The following is an 18,979-nucleotide window of genomic DNA, read 5'->3' on the forward strand; positions in this document are numbered from 1 at the left end:
ACCATCACTATGATTATCGCCTCCACACACAATACTTTTCAACAGAGCCCATCCTTACAGCCTAGGGTTGCCAACTTCCGGGTGAAACCTTGACTTCTTGTGGGCTTACAAGCAATCTCCAGACTACAGAGATCAATTGCCCTGGGGGAAAATGGCAACTTCAGTAGCTCAGTAACCTCCCACAAATCCCCCTTTCCATAGGTATCCCCCCAAATAAATCTCCAGGAATTTCCCAGCTTGTGTTGGCAACCTTATCAGCAGCAAGCCATAGAGCCTTGAGGTCTTCAGTAACGTATCAGCATGTGTACATTAGCCTTGCATCACACTACAGAGAATCACAGAATCATAGAGTTTGTAAATAGAGGCCATCTAGTCCAGCCCCTGCATTATGCAAGATCAGCCTAGAGTATCCCTGACAAGTGCTTGTCCAGCTTCTGCTTAAAGACTGCCAATGAGGGGGAGGTCACCACCTCCCCAGGTAGTTGATTCCACTGTCAAACAACTCTTACTGTAATCCCCCACCCCAAATATCCAGCCGGTACCTTTTCTCCCACAATTTAAACCTATTCTTGTGAGTCCTGTCCTCTGCTGCCAACAGGAACAGCTCCCTGCCCTCCTCTAACTGACAGCCCTTCAAATACATAACGAGAGCAATCATGTCCCCCTCAACCTCCTCTTCTCCAGACTGAACTTTCCCAGCTCCCTCAGCCTTTCCTTGCAGGGCTTGGCCTCCAGGTCCCTTATCACCCTTGTCGCTCTCCTCTGCATCCGCTCCATTCTGTCCACATCCTTTTTGAAGGCCTCCAGAACTGCACACAATACTCTAGGTGCGGCCTGACCAATGCGGTGTACAGTGGAACTATGACATCTTGTGATTTGGATGTTATGCCTCTGTTGATACACCCCAAAATCGCATTAGCTTTTTTTGTCACTGCATCACACTGGCTGCTCATATTTAACTTACGGTCCACCTGTACCCCAAGATCCTGTTCACACACCCTGCTGCCCAGAAGTGTATCCCAAAAAGTGGACGTGAACCCAACAATGTAACAGTCCCTTCCAGCCATCAACTGGCACAAGGATGCTGAAGTTTAAAAAGAAAAAAAACTGGAAAATCCAGACTGTCACAACACACAATGACATCTGTGCACATTTGACTAGACACTCGTACAAATCAAACTTCTCAGGTAGATATGGGAGCACTTACCAGAGATTTTTATTGATGGGAATGATTCCTTCGTTTTGGGTGAAGTTGGATAGGATAGCGGAGACAATCCCCTTAAGAAAAAGAAAATTCAGAGAAGAGGTCAATAATGAGCGATAAAGGAGGATGTATCTAACTCTCAAGTCACAGAAAAGGCGGGAGAGGAAGGGAGAGGAGCAGATTCCGTGCCAAGCTCTAAGTGTTTCCATTGATTAACTAATCTAAAGATGCTGTGCAGAACAGGGAGGGAAGCCCAACTATACAGGAGACTTAGATTTGAAATTGTGACTCTTTGACTTCATCCAATTTACTAAAACAAAGCCTTTTCCAGAAATTATATTAGCCCAAGTCCAAGAACCACAGTAATACGAGAGTGGGAGTCCTCTAGTCAAGTCGCTGAACTGTTTTCTGGGAGAGATCTGCAAAGATAATAAGCGACGACGCTGGCAGACAGCAAGCTTAATACCATTCGATATCACCGGAGATGAGATGGTTGCATGCCAGTCTCCTGGCTGTGACGGGTCATGCAAGAAGAGAGGGGCCCCCACCAAAACAACATGAAGACAAAAAGCAACAAAAGGTGCAAATGAATATAATTTAATAAATAAAGTACCCCTATGCATTTCATTTGAAACGACTACTGCTGAAAGTTAAAGGAGAAAGTGCCAAAGTAGGACTACAGCTGAACATCAAGAAGACAAAAGTAACAACTACAGGAGAACTACTCAACTGTAAGGCTGACAATGAGGAAATTGAAAATTGTTCAAGACTTTCTATTTCTTGGCTCCACCATCAACCAAAAGGGAGGCTGCAGCCAAGAAATCAGAAGGAGATTGAGACTGGGAAGGGTAGCCATGAAGGAACTAGAAAAGATTCTGAAGTGAAGGATGTGTCACTGGCCACCAAGGCTAGATTAATTCATGCCATCGTATTCCCTATTACTATGTATGGGTGAGAGCTGGACAATGAAGAAAGCTGATAGGAAGAAAGTAGATTCCTTTGAAATGTGGTATTGGAGGAGAGTGTTACGGATACCGTGAACCGCCAAAAAACAAATCAGTGGTTATAGATCAAATCAAACCTGCTGTGAGCTCTTGACCCAAAGAACCAGAAATCACCACAGAGACACTTAGAATCCAAGCAGATGGCTTTTACTGGTCAAATAGGCAATACAGTGCATTGAGAATAAGATGACAGCTATGAGTGACTTGCTTGTTAGTTGGCAATATAAAGCTTGAAAACGGCGGGAGATTACAAAGCACACAAAGCATAAACAGAGCACACTTTCCCAGGAATAGCGTTCCCAGGCTTTGGTATGTGGAGCCGTCCTTGAAGTCTGGACGGTTCAGCAGAGGAACAGAGGCAACATAGAAACCGAGATAACAGCCTGACATCCTGCTCCCCTTAAGGCCCCCTCCCATCCTGCAAGGGGGCTGGTCTGTCTGGGTAGGCAAAGTGAAAGGCGTTGACGAGTTTGGGGGCGGAGACATCTCGTGCGCGAACCCATTCGTCATAGGCAGGGGGGAAGTGTTTCCAGCGGACCAAGTATTGCAAGACCCCACGGTGAATACGGGAGACTAGGATTTTGGAGACCTCGAAATGTTCTCCCCCCCCCACCATTATGGGCTGTTCAGGAGGCAGTTCTGGATGCCATTGCTGAGAAGCAATATGGGGTTTCAGGAGGCTGATGTGGAAAACGGGGTGCACACGCCTTAAGGTTTTTGGGAGAGATAGTTCCACCGTGACAGGATTTATGATGCGAATGATGGGGAATGGGCCAATGTACTTAGCATTGAGCTTATGGCATGGACGGGTGGAACGCAGGTTTTTAGTGGATAGGTATACCAGGTTTCCCACTTGTAGATCTCCACCGGGGGACCGATGTTTATCAGCCTGTGCTTTGTATTTGTGCTTGGCTCAGTCAAGGTTGCTAATCAGCCAGGGCCATGTGGTGCGGAGGGTGTGTGCCCAAGAGGCAATGTCGGTATCCCCCTCCCCCTCTAAATCTTCTACTGGGGTGATAGGACTGAAGTCCTGTCCATATATTGCATAAAACGGGCTGAAACCAGTGGACTGATGTACAGCATTATTGTAAGCATATTCTGCAAAAGGCAACAGTTCTACCCAGTTATCTTGGTGGTAATTGACATAACAGCGCAAATAACATTCAAGTACAGCATTAACACGTTCGGTTTGGCCATCCGTTTGGGGATGGTACGCACTAGACAATCCCTGCTCCACCCCCACCAATTTGAGAAAAGCTTTCCAAAACTTTGCAACAAAACTACTGCCGCGGTCGCAGATTATCTTGCGCGGAAACGAATGTAGTCTAAAGACATGTGACACGAAGAGGCGGGCCAATTTCTGAGCGGAGGGGATCCCCGCACATGGAACCAAATGTATTTGCTTAGAAAATAAGTCAGTGATAACCCATAAAACAGTTTTCCCCCGCTGAGAAGGAGATCCGTCATAAAATCCATAGCAATTACTTCCCAGGGTTTGGAGGGTGTTTCAAGTGGTTGCAGTAGTCCTAGGGGCTTGCCTTGAGACCGCTTGACCGTGGCGCAAACAGGACAGCTGCGAATAAAAGAGTCAATATCAGAACGCATTCCCCCCCACCAAAATTGTCTGCACAACAGGTGAAGGGTCTTTAGGAACCCAAAGTGTCCAGCGGTCTTTACTCCATGGGCCGAGTGTAAGACGTCTTTTCGGAGAGCTTTGGGTACATACAATTTCGAGTCTCTGTACCAAGAGCCTCCTTGTTCGATTACACCAGGAGGCAGGGTTTGATTAGAGTGTTCCATAAGGCAGTGTTCCTGAAGGGACTTTAAGAAAGAATCGGAGACGGGAACCCCCCCCTTGTTTAAAGTGGCAGTAGGAGCAGTTAGGGGGGTTGACGAGGGGGAAGCGCTTACGTGCTGCGGTGCGCAGACTGCAGGCGGCTGGGCGGCCAGCTGGGTTGGAGGAGCTGGAGCGTCGGTCATCGTGGTTTTCCGTTGCGGAGGCAGCTGGGCAGCCGGTAGGGTTGGAGGAGTTTGCACGCTGGTGACTGTGTGTTGTCGCTGGGGCAGCGTTTGGGATCGAGTTTGTACAGCCAATACGGGTAGGGCTTCCCGTTGTGCAGGCGTAAATAAAGAGTCTGTTGGCTGATCGAGTTTCGTCGGGTATTGAGGCAATCGGGAGAGAGCATCCGCGAGAACGTTTTGTTTTCCTGGAACATGCTTCAGGACAAAACGAAACTGAGCAAAGAATTCCGCCCAACGCTGTTGTTTCGCGGATAACTTATGGGTCCCTGTGAGGGCGGCTAGATTCTTGTGATCGGTCCAAACTTCGAAGGGGACTTTAGACCCTTCCAGGAATTGTCGCCATAGAGTAAGTGCATGGTGAACAGCTGAGGCTTCTTTCTCCCAAATGGGCCAGTTCAATTGGGAGTGCGCAAATTTCTTAGAGAAGTAAGCGCAGGGGTGAAGGAGACCATCTGGTCCTCTTTGCAGTAGGGCCCCCCCCATAGCTACGTCGGAGGCATCGACTTGTAAAATGAACATTCGGTTAGGGTCTGGGTGCCGCAGCACAGGTTCCGATGTGAAAAGGCGTTTGAGGGCTACAAAGGTGCTCTGGCATTGATCAGTCCACAGTATTTTAGCGGAGGACAATGTGGCAGAGTTTTCTTTACCTTTGGTTTTTAGAAGGTCGGTGATGGGCAGTGCTATTTGGGCGAAGTTAGGAATAAATCCGCGGTAGAAATTAGCAAAGCCCAGAAACTGTTGTACTTGCTTGCGATTGGAGGGAGGTGCCCAATCGAGGACGGAACGGACCTTTGCCGGGTCCATGCTAAGGCCATGGTGGGAGATTATATATCCCAAGAAAGTTATTTTGCTCTGGTGAAATTCGCACTTAGCCAGTTTTGCAAAGAGTTGGTGGTTGCGTAGACGGTGTAGAACTTCTCGGACCAATGCGACGTGGTCGTCCATGGTTTTTGAATAAATAAGAATGTCGTCTAAATAAACTACCACCCCGCAGTATAGTAAATCATGAAGGATTTCATTGATGAGTGTCAGGCTGCTATCTCGGTTTCGTTATTGCCTCTGTCTCTGTGCTGTATTGTCTGCCCCCCAAGGTCGCATGCCTAAGCCTGGGAACTCAGCTCCTGGGAAACTGTATTCCTGCGTGTAATCTCCCGCCTTTCCTGCCTTATAATATCTCCCAGCTAGTGAGCCTTTCATAGCTGTCATTTTATTCGTTTGCACTGTATGCCTATTTGATCAGTAAAAGCCATCTGTTTGGACTCTATATGACTTTGTGGTGATTTCTGGTTCTGTGGGCCAAGGGCTGACATTATGACAGCTATATCATCTTCACCGTTCTCCTAGCCAGGCTGGAGCCCAGGGGGGTTCGCCTGCCACTTGGATGGGAGCTGTGCAGCTCTCCAGGTGATCTACTACCCTGGAGCCCTTCTCAGAGGACCCTACTCTGTTACAGGACTTAATCGCTGAACTTTTCCGGACGAACCGAGAGGTTTGCCGCTTGAGGGGACTGGTACACGCGCAGTGGCAATCTCTTACAGGACGTCTCTGGATGTTAACATCGGAGGATACTGATGCTCGTTTAGATCTTCAGGACTTGGATCAATTACTGGACGATGCCCGATTGGCGACTGAGGATTTACAAATATTAACTGGACTTTTGGATAATCTTATTTCTCGACAAACTCTTTCTACCATGGCGGGAGCCCCGCCGGAGGGTTTTTCCCTGATCCCGGATGCGGCCAGCTGCCAGGCTGAGGCCAAGCGAGTCGCTATTAGCACCGCTCTTCTCCTTGTGGAATGTACAAAGGACACCCCGGTAGCCACCTTGGCTCAAGTTTTGACCCCGACGTTTGGAGCCGAGGCATCCGCACTGGCGGTTCGAGTACAACCTCTGCTGGGCGGGGAACCTGACCCCATACTCTTGCTCCTCGAGACAGAACTTTTGCCGCGCATTACGGCAGAGGCTGCCCTAAGACTTGAGAACGCCAAAGTTCTTGCGGATCAGCAAGCCGCCGAAGCGGCTAGGGTCGCAAGAGAGAGAGAGGCGGCGGAAGCAGCCAGGGCGGCTGCAGCAAGGAATCAGGCGAACGTGGACACGCGCCCCAAGGACTATGTACTGGGACTATCAGGTCTAACTTTTTCCCCGGCGTTTGTCCCGTTGCGTGCGACCCAACGCGCACGCCGTTTGGCTGACCGACGTCGAGACTCAGATGAGTCTGAAGACGAGGATTTATATGGGGATAGCTCTCAATGGGCCACGAGCTTCCGAACCAGTAAGCCTCATCTTACTGGTGGCCCAAGTGAGGAGGTTCATCTTTTACGAGCCCAGAATCGGGAGCTCTCCGACCGTGTTGATCAACTCCAAGAAGTAATGGAACTTATGCTTCACGAGAACAGGCAATTACAACAAACCCTGATAGCTCAGAGACAGCCCGTTCCGATACCGGGTCAGGGGGTACCCGTACAACCACCCGCTAATGTGCCTGCTCCACCCTTACCTCCTGGAGCTCCTGTTGCTCCTCCGCCCGGACCACCCGTGCAACCACCTGCTAATGTGCCTGCTCCACCCTTGCCTCCTGGAGCTCCTGTTGCTCCTCCGCCCGGACCACCCGTGCAACCGGGTCAGCCCGCGCCCGGCCCTTGGAAGCAACTCAAATTGAGGACTACGTATGACGGATCTCTTGAGACTTTGCCTTGTTTCTTGCATCAAGTGGACAGTTATATGCGAGAACAAGGTCAACTTTTCCCTACGGAAGATAGCCGGGTGCGGTACGTAGCTTCCCTCCTGACAGGCAAAGCGGCTGACTGGATGGTCCTCCAGTTTGACACCCGCTCTCGTGCGATTCGTTCCCTCAACAACTTCATGACTGCCCTGAGAAGGAGGTTTGAGGACCCCTTCCTGGGAGAAAGAGCCAAAACGGAACTCTTACAATTAAAACAAGGCTCTGCTACAGTTCGGGAATTTGCCGATGAATTTCAGCGACTGGCAAGTAAAATTGTAGGTTGGCCCGAGACCACCCTAATCCATCATTTCAGGGAAGCCTTGCATCCTGACATTCTGAACTGGTCTTACATGCGGGGCGATCCCGATACCCTCGAAGGCTGGATCCTATTAGCCGAGGAAGTGGAAAGCCGCCGCCGCTTTATTTCTCTCGTCCGTCAAAAGCACAAGGAGAAGGGCACCCCAAAGCCTCAACCCAAGGCACCACTGCTCGTCCCACGAAATCCCCCACGTCCGCTCCAGGAACGTGAAGCCCGATTTCAGAGGGGTGCCTGTCTTACATGCGGAGAAATGGGCCACTTTGCAGCCGTTTGCCCACGCCGCCAGGAATTATTTCGTCCCAGCACGACAACCCGCGCCCGAGGTCGTCCACCACGCAGAGGCACCGCGGCCACCCGCAGCGCAGCTCCGGGAAGGCCCACACCCTCTGCACTCCATGCCGGGGACCCAGCCTCCCTGCCTGCTTCCAACGACCCCGCCGGGTCTCGGATTACAAGTGCCCCATTGGGGGACAGCTTTCCCTCTTCGGATGAGGAAAACCCTTGGATTTCTCCAGCCTTAAACCTGGAATCTCCCCTCGACTTGTCAAAAAACGGCTCCGGTCTGTGGTGAATGGAGCATCTCCACAGACCTCTCAGGATCTTCCTATCAAACCGAATGCTCCTACCAAAATCAAAGAAGTGGACTCCACCGTCTACGTAGATGCAGTTTTACAACAACTTAACGGAGGTCCACAAATCCCCGTCAAAGCACTAATTGACTCCGGTTGCTGTCGCACTCTCATAAGCGAAGCCACGTTTGCTGCACTCAGAGCCGACTCAGAGGCTTTACCCGCCCCCGTCCAATTTGCTCAAATGGACGGGAGCCAATTCCAGGGGGGTCCAGTTGATCATCGCACCATAGGGGTGGCAATGGGAATTGGTTCCCACTGGGAACAAATAGACTTCACTATAGCCCCTATCCGATTTGAAGTGGTCTTGGGAATTAACTGGATTAAAGGACATAGTCCCAGTATTGATTGGGAAACAAACACTATCTCTTTCGCTAGTCCCACCTGCGACCAGCATCGGCAAAACTTTGCTCTGCCATTTCCGCCCGTTCCAGCATTAACCTCTACTGCCCCAGTACCACCGGCTCTACCCGCTGTGTACCGGGACTTTGAAGATGTCTTCGACCTTAGGGAATGTGATGCCTTACCCCCCCACCGGGCCTCAGACTGTGCGATTGAAGTAGTAAAGGACTGCACATTAACCAAAAGTAAGATTTACCCTATGAGCGCTTCCGAGCGCACTGTCCTCCGGGACTTTTTGGACAAAAACCTCGCCAGAGGGTTCATTCGCCCTTCGAATGCCCCAAACTCGGCCCCCGCGTTTTTCGTCCGGAAAAAAGAGGGCGACCTTCGCCTGTGCATTGACTTCAGAAAGCTCAATGCGGTTACCCAGACCAACGCCTATCCTATCCCATTAATATCGGATATTTTGGGACAATTACAGGAAGGCCGTGTGTTCTCTAAATTAGACTTGGTGGAAGCCTACTACCGAGTCCGTATCCGCGAAGGAGATGAGCACCTCACTGCCTTCTCTAGCTGTTTCGGAATGTATGAATTCCTTGTAATGCCGTTCGGATTAAAAGGGGCCCCGGGGGTCTTCATGCAACTCATCAATGAAATCCTACATGACCTTCTATATCGTGGGGTGGTGGTCTACTTAGATGACATTCTCATTTATTCGAAAACTATGGACGAGCATGTGACTCTGGTCAGGGAAGTTCTACAACGCCTGCGTAACCATCAACTGTTCGCTAAACTAGCTAAGTGTGAATTTCACCAAAGCAAACTCACGTTTTTGGGATACATCATCTCCCACCAAGGTCTTCGCATGGACCCCGCCAAAGTCCAAGCCGTCCTCGATTGGACTCCCCCCACCAACCGCAAGCAAGTACAGCAATTTCTGGGATTTGCAAACTTCTATCGGGGATTCATCCCTAACTTCGCCCAAGTGGCTCTACCCATTACGGACCTGCTGAAAACTAAGGGAAAAGTAAGCTCGGCTGCCTTGCCCTCCGCAAAAATCCTATGGACTGAGCAATGCCAAGCCGCCTTTCTGGCCCTCAAACGCCTTTTCACTTCGGAGCCGGTGCTACGGCACCCAGACCCAAATCAAATGTTCATTGTGCAAGTCGATGCTTCCGATGTAGCCATGGGAGGGGCTCTCCTCCAACAAGGACCGGACGGTCTTCTTCACCCTTGCGCTTACTTTTCAAAAAAATTTGCGCACGCTCAATTAAACTGGCCCATCTGGGAGAAAGAGGCCTCTGCAGTTCATCATGCACTGACTTTATGGCGGCAATTCTTGGAAGGGTCTAAAGTACCCTTTGAAGTTTGGACCGATCACAAAAATCTAGCTGCCCTCACGGGGTCCCATAAGCTATCGGCGAAACAACAACGGTGGGCGGAGTTCTTTGCTCAGTTCCGTTTCACCCTGAAGCACGTCCCTGGGAAGCAGAACGTTCTCGCGGATGCCCTCTCCCGTTTACCACAATATCCGGTAAAACTCGAAAGACCTACCAACTCTCTGTTCACCCCTATGCAACGTGGGGCCCTACCTATGCTGGCTGTGCAAACCCGATCCCAGCATCAACACACCTTCCCTAACTCGCAAGCTCCGCCAGCCCATCCGACTGCCCAGCCGCCACCGCAACAGACCGGAGTTCCCGCCCCTCCTACCCCTCCGACCGCTCAGCCGCCTGCAGTCTGCGCGCCGCCGCACGTAAGCACTAACCCTATAACTATTTCTCAGATCTCCAGGACCGACGGGGGGGCTCCCTCCAAAATCCCCATCTCCGAATCCTTTTTAACTGTCCTTCGGGACCAGTGCCTTTTAGAACGTTCCGCTCATACCCTACCTCCTGGTGTTTTGGAACAAGGGGGGTCCTGGTACAAAGACTCAAAATTGTATGTACCCAAAGCTCTCCGGAAGGACGTTTTACATTTAGCTCATGGAGCCAAAACAGCTGGGCACTTTGGGTTTCTGAAGACCCTTCACTTATTGCGCAGACAGTTCTGGTGGGGGGGAATGCGTTCCGACATTGACTCCTTCATCCGCAGCTGTCCCGTTTGTGCCGCTGCGAAACGATCGCAGGGCAAACCCCCGGGACTGCTACAACCTCTTGAAACGCCCAACAGACCTTGGGAAGTGATTGCTATGGACTTCATGACTGATCTCCCTCTCAGTGGGGGTAAAACTGTGTTGTGGGTTGTTACTGATTTGTTTTCTAAGCAAATACATTTGATTCCATGTGCAGGGATCCCTTCTGCGCAGAAACTGGCCCGCCTCTTCGTGACGCATATATTTCGTTTACATTCGTTTCCGCGTAAAATAATTTGTGACCGCGGAAGTGGTTTCGTTTCTAAGTTTTGGAAAGCTTTCCTCAAGTTGGTGGGGGTGGAACAGGGATTGTCTAGCGCATACCATCCTCAAACTGATGGTCAAACTGAACGTGTCAATGCTGTACTTGAATGTTATTTGCGTTGTTATGTTAACTACCACCAGGATAACTGGGTGGAACTGTTACCTTTAGCAGAATATGCCTACAATAATGCCATGCATCAATCCACAGGTTTTAGCCCGTTTTTTGCTGTGTATGGACAAGATTTCAGTCCCATCGTTCCTACAGATGATGTAGAGGGGGAGGGGAACCCCGACATTGCCTCCTGGGCACACGCCCTCCGTACCACTTGGCCCTGGCTCGTTAGCAACCTCGACCGGGCCAAACGTAAATACAAAGCGCAAGCTGACAAACATCGCTCCCCCGGGGGTGATCTGCAAGTGGGTGCTTTGGTTTACCTTTCCACCAAAAACCTCCGTTCCACCCAACCGTGCCATAAACTCAGCGCCAAATTCATTGGCCCTTTCCCCATTACTCGGGTCATAAACCCTGTCACAGTGGAACTGGCTCTCCCCAAATCCTTGAGGCGTGTGCATCCTGTTTTCCACATAAGCCTCCTCAAACCCCATGTTGCTTCTCCACGGTGGCATCCGGACCCACCGCCTGCGCAACCCATCATGGTGGGGGGGGAAGAACACTTCGAAGTCTCCAAGATCCTTGACTCCCGTATTCACCATGGCACTCTCCAATATCTAATTCGTTGGAAACATTTCCCCCCTGCCTATGACGAATGGGTGCGCGCACGGGATGTCTCCGCCCCCGACCTCGTCGACGCCTTTCACATTGCTTACCCGGACAGGCCAGCCCCCTTGCGAACTGGGAGGGGGCCTTGAGGGGAGCAGAATGTCAGGCTGCTATCTCGGTTTCGTTATTGCCTCTGTCTCTGTGCTGTATTGTCTGCCCCCCAAGGTCGCATGCCTAAGCCTGGGAACTCAGCTCCTGGGAAACTGTATTCCTGCGTGTAATCTCCCGCCTTTCCTGCCTTATAATATCTCCCAGCTAGTGAGCCTTTCATAGCTGTCATTTTATTCGTTTGCACTGTATGCCTATTTGATCAGTAAAAGCCATCTGTTTGGACTCTATATGACTTTGTGGTGATTTCTGGTTCTGTGGGCCAAGGGCTGACAATGAGTTGCATGAAGACCCCTGGGGCCCCTTTTAATCCGAAGGGCATCACAAGGAATTCAAACATTCCAAAGCAGCTAAAGAAGACAGTGAGGGGTTCGTCCCCCTCGCGGATACGGACGCGGTAGTAGGCTTCTACTAGGTCCAATTTAGAGAAAACACGTCCCTCTTGCAGTTGTCCCAAAATATCTGATATTAGTGGTATAGGATAGGCGTTGGCTTGAGTAACTGCATTGAGTTTTCTGAAGTCAATGCAGAGACGTAGGTCGCCCTCCTTTTTCCGGACGAAAAACGCGGGGGCCGAGTTGGGAGCATTCGATGGGCGAATGAACCCTCTGGCAAGGTTTTTGTCTAAAAAGTCCCGTAGTACGGTGCGCTCGGAAGCGCTCATAGGGTAGATTTTACTCTTGGTTAATGTGCAGTCCTTCACCACTTCAATTGCACAGTCAGTGGTCCGGTGGGGGGGTAAGGCATCACATTCTTTAATGTTGAAGACATCTGCAAAGTCCTGGTATACAGGAGGGAGGGATGGCGGTGATGGGACATCGGAGATTAATGCTGGAGCGGGTGGAGATAGCAGCGCAACTTGCTGCCGGTGCTGGTCGCATTTGGGATTGGCAAAGGAGATCGTGTTTGTCTCCCAGTCTATACTGGGACTATGACCTTTAATCCAGTTAATTCCCAGAACCACTTCAAATCGGATAGGGGCTATGGTAAAGTCTATTTGCTCCCAGTGGGAGCCAATTCCCATCGCCACCCCTATGGCGCGATGATCAACGGGGCCCCCCTTGAAATGGCTCCCGTCCATTTGGGCAAATTGGACGGGGGCTGGTAAAGCCTCGGACTCGACTTTGAGTGCTGCAAATGTCGCTTCGTTTATGAGAGTGCGACTGCAACCGGAGTCAATGAGTGCCTTAACGGGTAGTTGGGGACCACCTTCAAGGTGTTGTAAAATTGCGTCCACATAAACGGTGGTTTCTACTTCCTTTACTTTAGTGGGAGCATTCGGTTTAGCAGGAGAAACTGCAGAGGTCTGTGGAGACGCTCCACTCACCACAGACCGGAGCCGTTTTTTGACAAATCAAGGGGGGATTCCAGGTTTAAAGCCGGAGAATTCCATGGGTTCTCTTCATCAGAAGAGGGAAAGTTGTCCCCCAATGGGGCACTTGTAATCCGAGACCCGGCGGGGTCATTCGATGTAGGCAGGATGGCTGAGTCTTCAGCATGAAGTGCAGAGGGTGTGGGTCTTCCCGGCGCTGCGCTGCGGGTGGCAGCGGTGCCTCTGCGTTGTGGTCGTCCTCTGGCTCTGGTTGTCGTGCTGGGACGAAAGGGTTCAGGGCGGTATGGGCAGACTGCCGCAAAGTGACCCATTTCCCCACAAATGAGGCAAGCACCTCTTTGAAATCGGGTTTCGCGATCCTGGGGTGGACGCGCAGGTTTCCGTGGAGTGGGGGGTAGTGCCTTGGGCTGGGGCTTTTGGACGCTTTTCTCCTTGTGTTTTTGGCGGACAAGGGAAATAAAGCGTTGGCGGCTTTCCACCTCTTCGGCTAATAGAATCCAATCCTCAAGAGTTTCGGGATCACCCCGCATGAACGACCAGTTCAGAACGTCAGGGTGTAAGGCTTCCCTGAAATGGTGAATTAGGGTGGCTTCGGGCCAGCCCACAATCTTGCTTGCCAGTCTTTGAAATTCATCGGCAAATTCTCGAACTGGAGTAGAGCCTTGTCTTAGTTGTAACAGTTCCGCTTTGGCTCGTTCCCCCCAAAAGAGGTCCTCAAACCTCCTCCGTAGAGCAGTCATGAAATTGTTGAGGGAACGGATAGAGCGGGATCGGGTGTCGAATTGGAGGACCATCCAGTCGGCTGCTTTACCTGTCAAAAGGGAAGCCACATAGCGCACCCGGCTGTCCTCTGTAGGGAAAAACTGTCCTTGTTCTCGCATATAGCTGTCCACTTGATGCAAGAAACAGGGTAGGGTTTCGAGAGATCCATCGTACGTAGTTTTCAATTTGAGTTGTTTCCAAGGACCGGGCATAGGCTGACCCGGTTGCACGGGTGGCCCGGATGCGGGTAAAACGGGACCTCCGGGAGGTGGCGCAGGTACATTAGCGGGTGGTTGGACTGGCACCCCCTGACCCGGTATTGGGACGGGCTGTGCCTGGGCTATCAGGGCTTGCTGTAACTGCCTGTTGTCCTGAAGCATACGTTCCATTAACTCTTGGAGCTGATCAACACGGTCGGATAGCTCTCGATTTTGGGCTCGTAACAGGTGAATATCTTCTCCTGGGCCACCAGTACGATGAGGTTTACTTGTCCGAAAACTCGTGGCCTATTGAGAACTGTCCTCATATAGGTCCTCTTCCTCAGACTCTCCGGAGTCTTGGCGTCGGTCTGCAAGGCGGCGTGCGCGTTGGGTCGTGCGCGACGGGGCAAATACCGGGGAAAAAGACAAACCTAATGGATGGCCGCTCCTTACAGTGTCCTTGGGGCGACTGCCTGTCCGCGCCCGATCCGCAGCCAACTGTAATTCCTTATCCCTTGCGGCCTGAGCCTCGGCTGCCGCCTTAGCCGCTTTAGCAGCTTCTTTATCCGCGAGAACCTTTTCGTTTTCAAGTCTCAGGGCTGCAGCTGCGGTAACATGCGGTAAAAGTTCCGTTTCCAGGAGTGTGAGTATGGGGTCGGGTTCCCCGCCCAGCAATGGTTGTATTCGAACTGCAATTGCGGGTGCATCGGCCCCAAACGTCGAGGCCAAACGTTGGGCCAAGGCGGCTACCGGGGTATCCTTTGTACAATCCGCAAAGAGGAGAGCCGTATGGATCGCGACCCGCTTGGCTTCAGCTTGACAGCTGGCTGCATCGGGTATCAGGGAAAAACCTTCCGGCGCGGTTCCTGCCATGGCACCTTTTCCCCGGGCAACAGGACGCGTTAGAGCCGTGGATGGGAGAGTCTCCCGGGCAATAAGTTTGTCCAATAATCCGGTTAGTACTTGTAAGTCCTCAGTTGCCACCCGGGCATCATCCAGCAACTGATCAAAATCTTGGAGGTCTAAACGAGTATTAGTATCCTCCGACGTTAACATCCAGAGAACTCTCACTAGAGATTGCCACTGTGTCTGTACCAGTCCCCTCAAGCAGCAAACCTCTAGGTTAGTCCTAAAGAGTTCAGCGACTATGTCCTGTAGAAGGGTAGGATCCTCAAATGAGGACTCCAGGGTTCCAAGAAGTAGTAGTCACGGTTCACTCGGAGAGCGATCTCCTAGCTCCCATCCGAGTGGCAGGCGAACCCTCCAGGGCTCCAACCTGACTAGGGGATCGTTGAAGAAGAGTTGTAATTGATAGCTGTCATAATGTGAGCTCTTGACCCAAAGAACCAGAAATCACCACAGAGACACTTAGAATCCAAGCAGATGGCTTTTACTGGTCAAATAGGCAATACAGTGCATTGAGAATAAGATGACAGCTATGAGTGACTTGCTTGTTAGTTGGCAATATAAAGCTTGAAAATGGCGGGAGATTACAAAGCACACAAAGCATAAACACTTTCCCAGGAATAGCGTTCCCAGGCTTTGGTATGTGGAGCCGTCCTTGAAGTCTGGACGGTTCAGCAGAGGAACAGAGGCAACATAGAAACCGAGATAACAGCCTGACACCTGCACTGGCCCTAGAAGCTCAAGTGACTAAACTGAGGCTGTCGTACTTTGGTACATTTGGTACAAGTCACTGGAGTCACTGGAAAAGACAATCATGCTAGAAAAAGTTGAAGGTAGCAGGAAAAGAGGAAGACTCAACAAGAGATGGATCGACTCTATAAAGGAAGACACTGGCCTCAGTTTGGAAGACCTGAGCATGGCTGTTAAGGATAGGGCATTTTGGAGGACATTGATTTATAGGGTCGCCATGAGTCAGAAGCAACTGTCAGTCATGGTTCCTTCTAGGGCTGTTGAAAAAAAATTCGGTAAAGTTCGGTGTTGGCAAAATTCAGCCCTTTTAAATTCGGGCTGTGCCAAAGTCCGAACTCCCCCGCTTCAGATCCCCGAAATTCAGGCGAGATCCGGAGTTCGGGGGAAAATTTGGCCCCCCCGTGGGCCTTCACAGGGCTTCCATGAAGGCCCACGGGGGGCTCTTTAAACAGATCTGCGCCTTCCAGCTGGAACAGATCTGTGGAACAGATATGTGCCTCCCGTCCGGGAGGCACAGATCTGTTTAAAGGCCCCCCCGCGCACCTTCAGCGAAGCCCTGTGAAGGCACGTGGGGGGGGAGCCGAACCCCAAATTTGCCGAATTTATTTGCCGAACACCCTGAAGTCGGGGAATTCGGCTCCCCCGTTTCCCACCTTTTTTTGAATTCGGTTTGTCCCGAACCAGAAACCGCCGAATCGGGGGAAATTCGGCAGTTTTTCAGTTCAGGATGAACCGAATCAACAGCCCTAGTTCTTTCTGTTCCAGTTCCAGTGTCGTGCTTTCAAGAGTCGTGCATATTTCTGTACAAGGGTTTCTATTGGTTTTGCTGTTCAGCCTGACAGGAGTCCAGGCAGGCTCTTGACATGAGTTAGGCCCATATCTGTGCAAGTGTTATCCTTTCATTGTGTTTCTCTGAACAGTTCAAGCTGTCCCCGCTCCTTCCTCCCCCCTCTGCTCAGGCCTTGAGCTTCTAGTAGGCAACTTCTGTATTAGGGCCTGCTCACTCCCTACTTCCTACCAGGCATCGTTATCTCATAATTCCCAGGCCTCGTGGACTTGCACCTGGGATGACTTAATGCTTAAAGTTATGCTTTGTAGTTTGGTTCACCATTAGCAGCTTTGAATTTGTGGATTGCTTATGCTGTATCCTGCGGCTCCTGAATAAACGTTTACCTGCTTTAGACCTGCTTGTCTGAGCGAGTGACTTTTTGGGATTGCCGAGGTTAGCTGGAGAACCTCACATTAAGCTGCTAATCCGGTTTTTTTGCTCCATTGCCCGCTCCCAACCCAACGTGAGGGTGGCTATGGCGGGGGATGGAGACAGTAACAACGAAGAGGACAAGACGGAGCCTCCAACCGAGCCCGATCTTGGCTCGACGGGAGACAAGTCTGTGGACAAGAAACTCCGCGGCACTGGAAAGGGTGCGGTACCCAAGGTTTCTCATCTTCGATCCTGGTTGGATTCTTCCCGGCCCTAGATGGGGTCAGGGGCGGACAGTAGGCGCTGGAGGCCAGTGATTTCTGGGATGCTTGAGTGGTTTGGAGATGAACCAGCCTGTGGGGAATCGTTCTGGCGGCCCGAGTGGGAGGAGGAACGCCAGCAGCTCAGCTTTGAGAAGCAGGAGATGGCGGAAAGGATGGATGCCATGCAGACCTTGATGCATGAAATGTGACAAGAGTTGAACGATTTGCAGCAACAGCAGCCTCAGCAGCCTCCTGGCAACCAACCGGCAGCTCCTGGTAATCAGCCGGTTCAGCCACCACCGCCGCAGCCGGAGCCAGCGCCTCCAACCTGACGTGAGTTGAAGGTGATGTTTGAAGGGTCGAGCAACATTTTATTGTATTTCCTGATCCAAGTGGATGTGTTTATGTGTGAACAGGGTGCAACCTTTGCCTCGGACGAAAGCCGGGTTCAATATGTTGCCTCGCTGCTTCAGGGGAAGCGGCGGCATGGATGGTGCAACAGTACGAACTGCGCTCCCGAGTTTTGAGAAGTTTGGATGACTTCATGATAGCCCTCCGTAACCGGTTTGAAGACCAGCATCAGGGGGAACGAGCCAAGGCGGCTCTTTTGCAGCTGTGCCAAGGGACTCTCGAAAGGGAAAATCTACCCCATGAGCCCTAAGGAAAAGGCAGTGTTGAGGGACTATTTGGACACTAATTTGGAAAGGGGGTTCATACGTCCGTCCTCAGCGCCTCACTCGGCACCCGCCTTCTTTGTGAAGAAAAAGACGGGTGATTTGCGACTCTGTATAGATTTCCGCAGACTCAATGTGGTCACGCAGACTAATGCCTACCCCCTTCCTCTCATTCCAGATCTGCTCGCTCAATTGAAGGAAGGTCGGATTTTTACTAAGCTTGATTTAGTGGAAGCGTATCATCGCATTAGGATCAGGGAAGGAGATGAACATAAGACTGCCTACTCTAGTTGCTTTGGAATGTTTGAATATTTAGTAATGCCGTTTGGATTGACGGGGACTCTGAGTGTTTTCATGCAAATGATTAATGAGGTGTTACATGATTTATTATTCAAGGGAGTTATTGTTTATTTGGATGACAATTTAATGTACACCAAAACCATGGATGAGCATGTGGCTCTAGTGAAAGAAGTGTTACGTCGGTTGCGTGCCCACAAGTTGTACGCCAAGGTTTCCAAATGTGACTTTCATCAGTCTTCCATAACGTTTCTGGGTTATATTGTGTCACAACAGGGACTTGCCATGGACCCAGAAAAGGTTCGAGCTGTGGTGGAGTGGAAAGTCCCCACTACTCGCAAGCAATTGCCACAATTTCTCAGTTTTGCCAATTTCTACCTCAATTTTATTAGTGACTTTGCGCAAATAGCCTTACCTCTCACCTCTCTGCTGCGAATGAAAGGAAAGGGGTCTGCAACCACGGTGCCGTCCACCAAGTTACTTTGGTCTCCTGAATGTCAACAAGCATTTGATACGCTAAAACGGTTGTTCACATCCGAACCATTGTTGAAACACCCTGATTGTGAAAAACCTTTCATTGTTCATGTAGATGCTTCAGATGTTGCCATGGGAGGGACACTCTTACAAATGGGTGAGGGTGGCCAGTTGCAACCATGTGCATATTTTTCAAAGAAGTTCTCCCAAGCCGAACTAAATTGGGCTATTTGGGAAAAGGAGGCAGTGGCCGTGAAACATGCCCTCACTGTCTGGAGACACTTTTTGGAAGGGGCTGACGTCCCGTTTGAGGTGTGGACCGATCACAAAAATTTGGGGGCGCTAAAGGGGTCTAGAAAGTTGTTAGCCAAACAAATTCGTTGGGCAGAGTTTTTTGCCAAGTTTCGGTTCGTTTTAAAACATGTTCCTGGGAAAGACAATTGTCTGGCTGATGCGTTGTCCCGACTTCCCCAATGCCGCAGTCAAATCAACCGCCCCATAGATTCCTTGTTCACACCGGAACAACTGGGGGAGGTGCCGGGATTGGCTGGGATCACTTGGTCTCAGAGCCTAGCAGTGGATTCAGACC

The 18,979-nt window shown here is 50.9% G+C and overlaps 1 protein-coding gene across 1 annotated transcript in view; it reads right to left on the bottom strand.

Annotated features, from left to right (window-relative positions):
- LOC130478392 (heparan-alpha-glucosaminide N-acetyltransferase-like) overlaps positions 1-18,979 on the bottom strand; it is a 158,905-nt gene that overhangs the window by 9,009 nt on the left and 130,917 nt on the right. The window contains exon 11 of the mRNA XM_056850533.1: positions 1,208-1,278. Coding sequence (XP_056706511.1) covers positions 1,208-1,278 — 71 coding nt within the window. The remainder of the gene's footprint in view (positions 1-1,207; positions 1,279-18,979) is intronic.

This window comes from Euleptes europaea, chromosome 5 (assembly GCF_029931775.1).
Source record: "Euleptes europaea isolate rEulEur1 chromosome 5, rEulEur1.hap1, whole genome shotgun sequence".
In the NCBI taxonomy this organism is placed as follows: Eukaryota; Metazoa; Chordata; class Lepidosauria; order Squamata; family Sphaerodactylidae; genus Euleptes; species Euleptes europaea.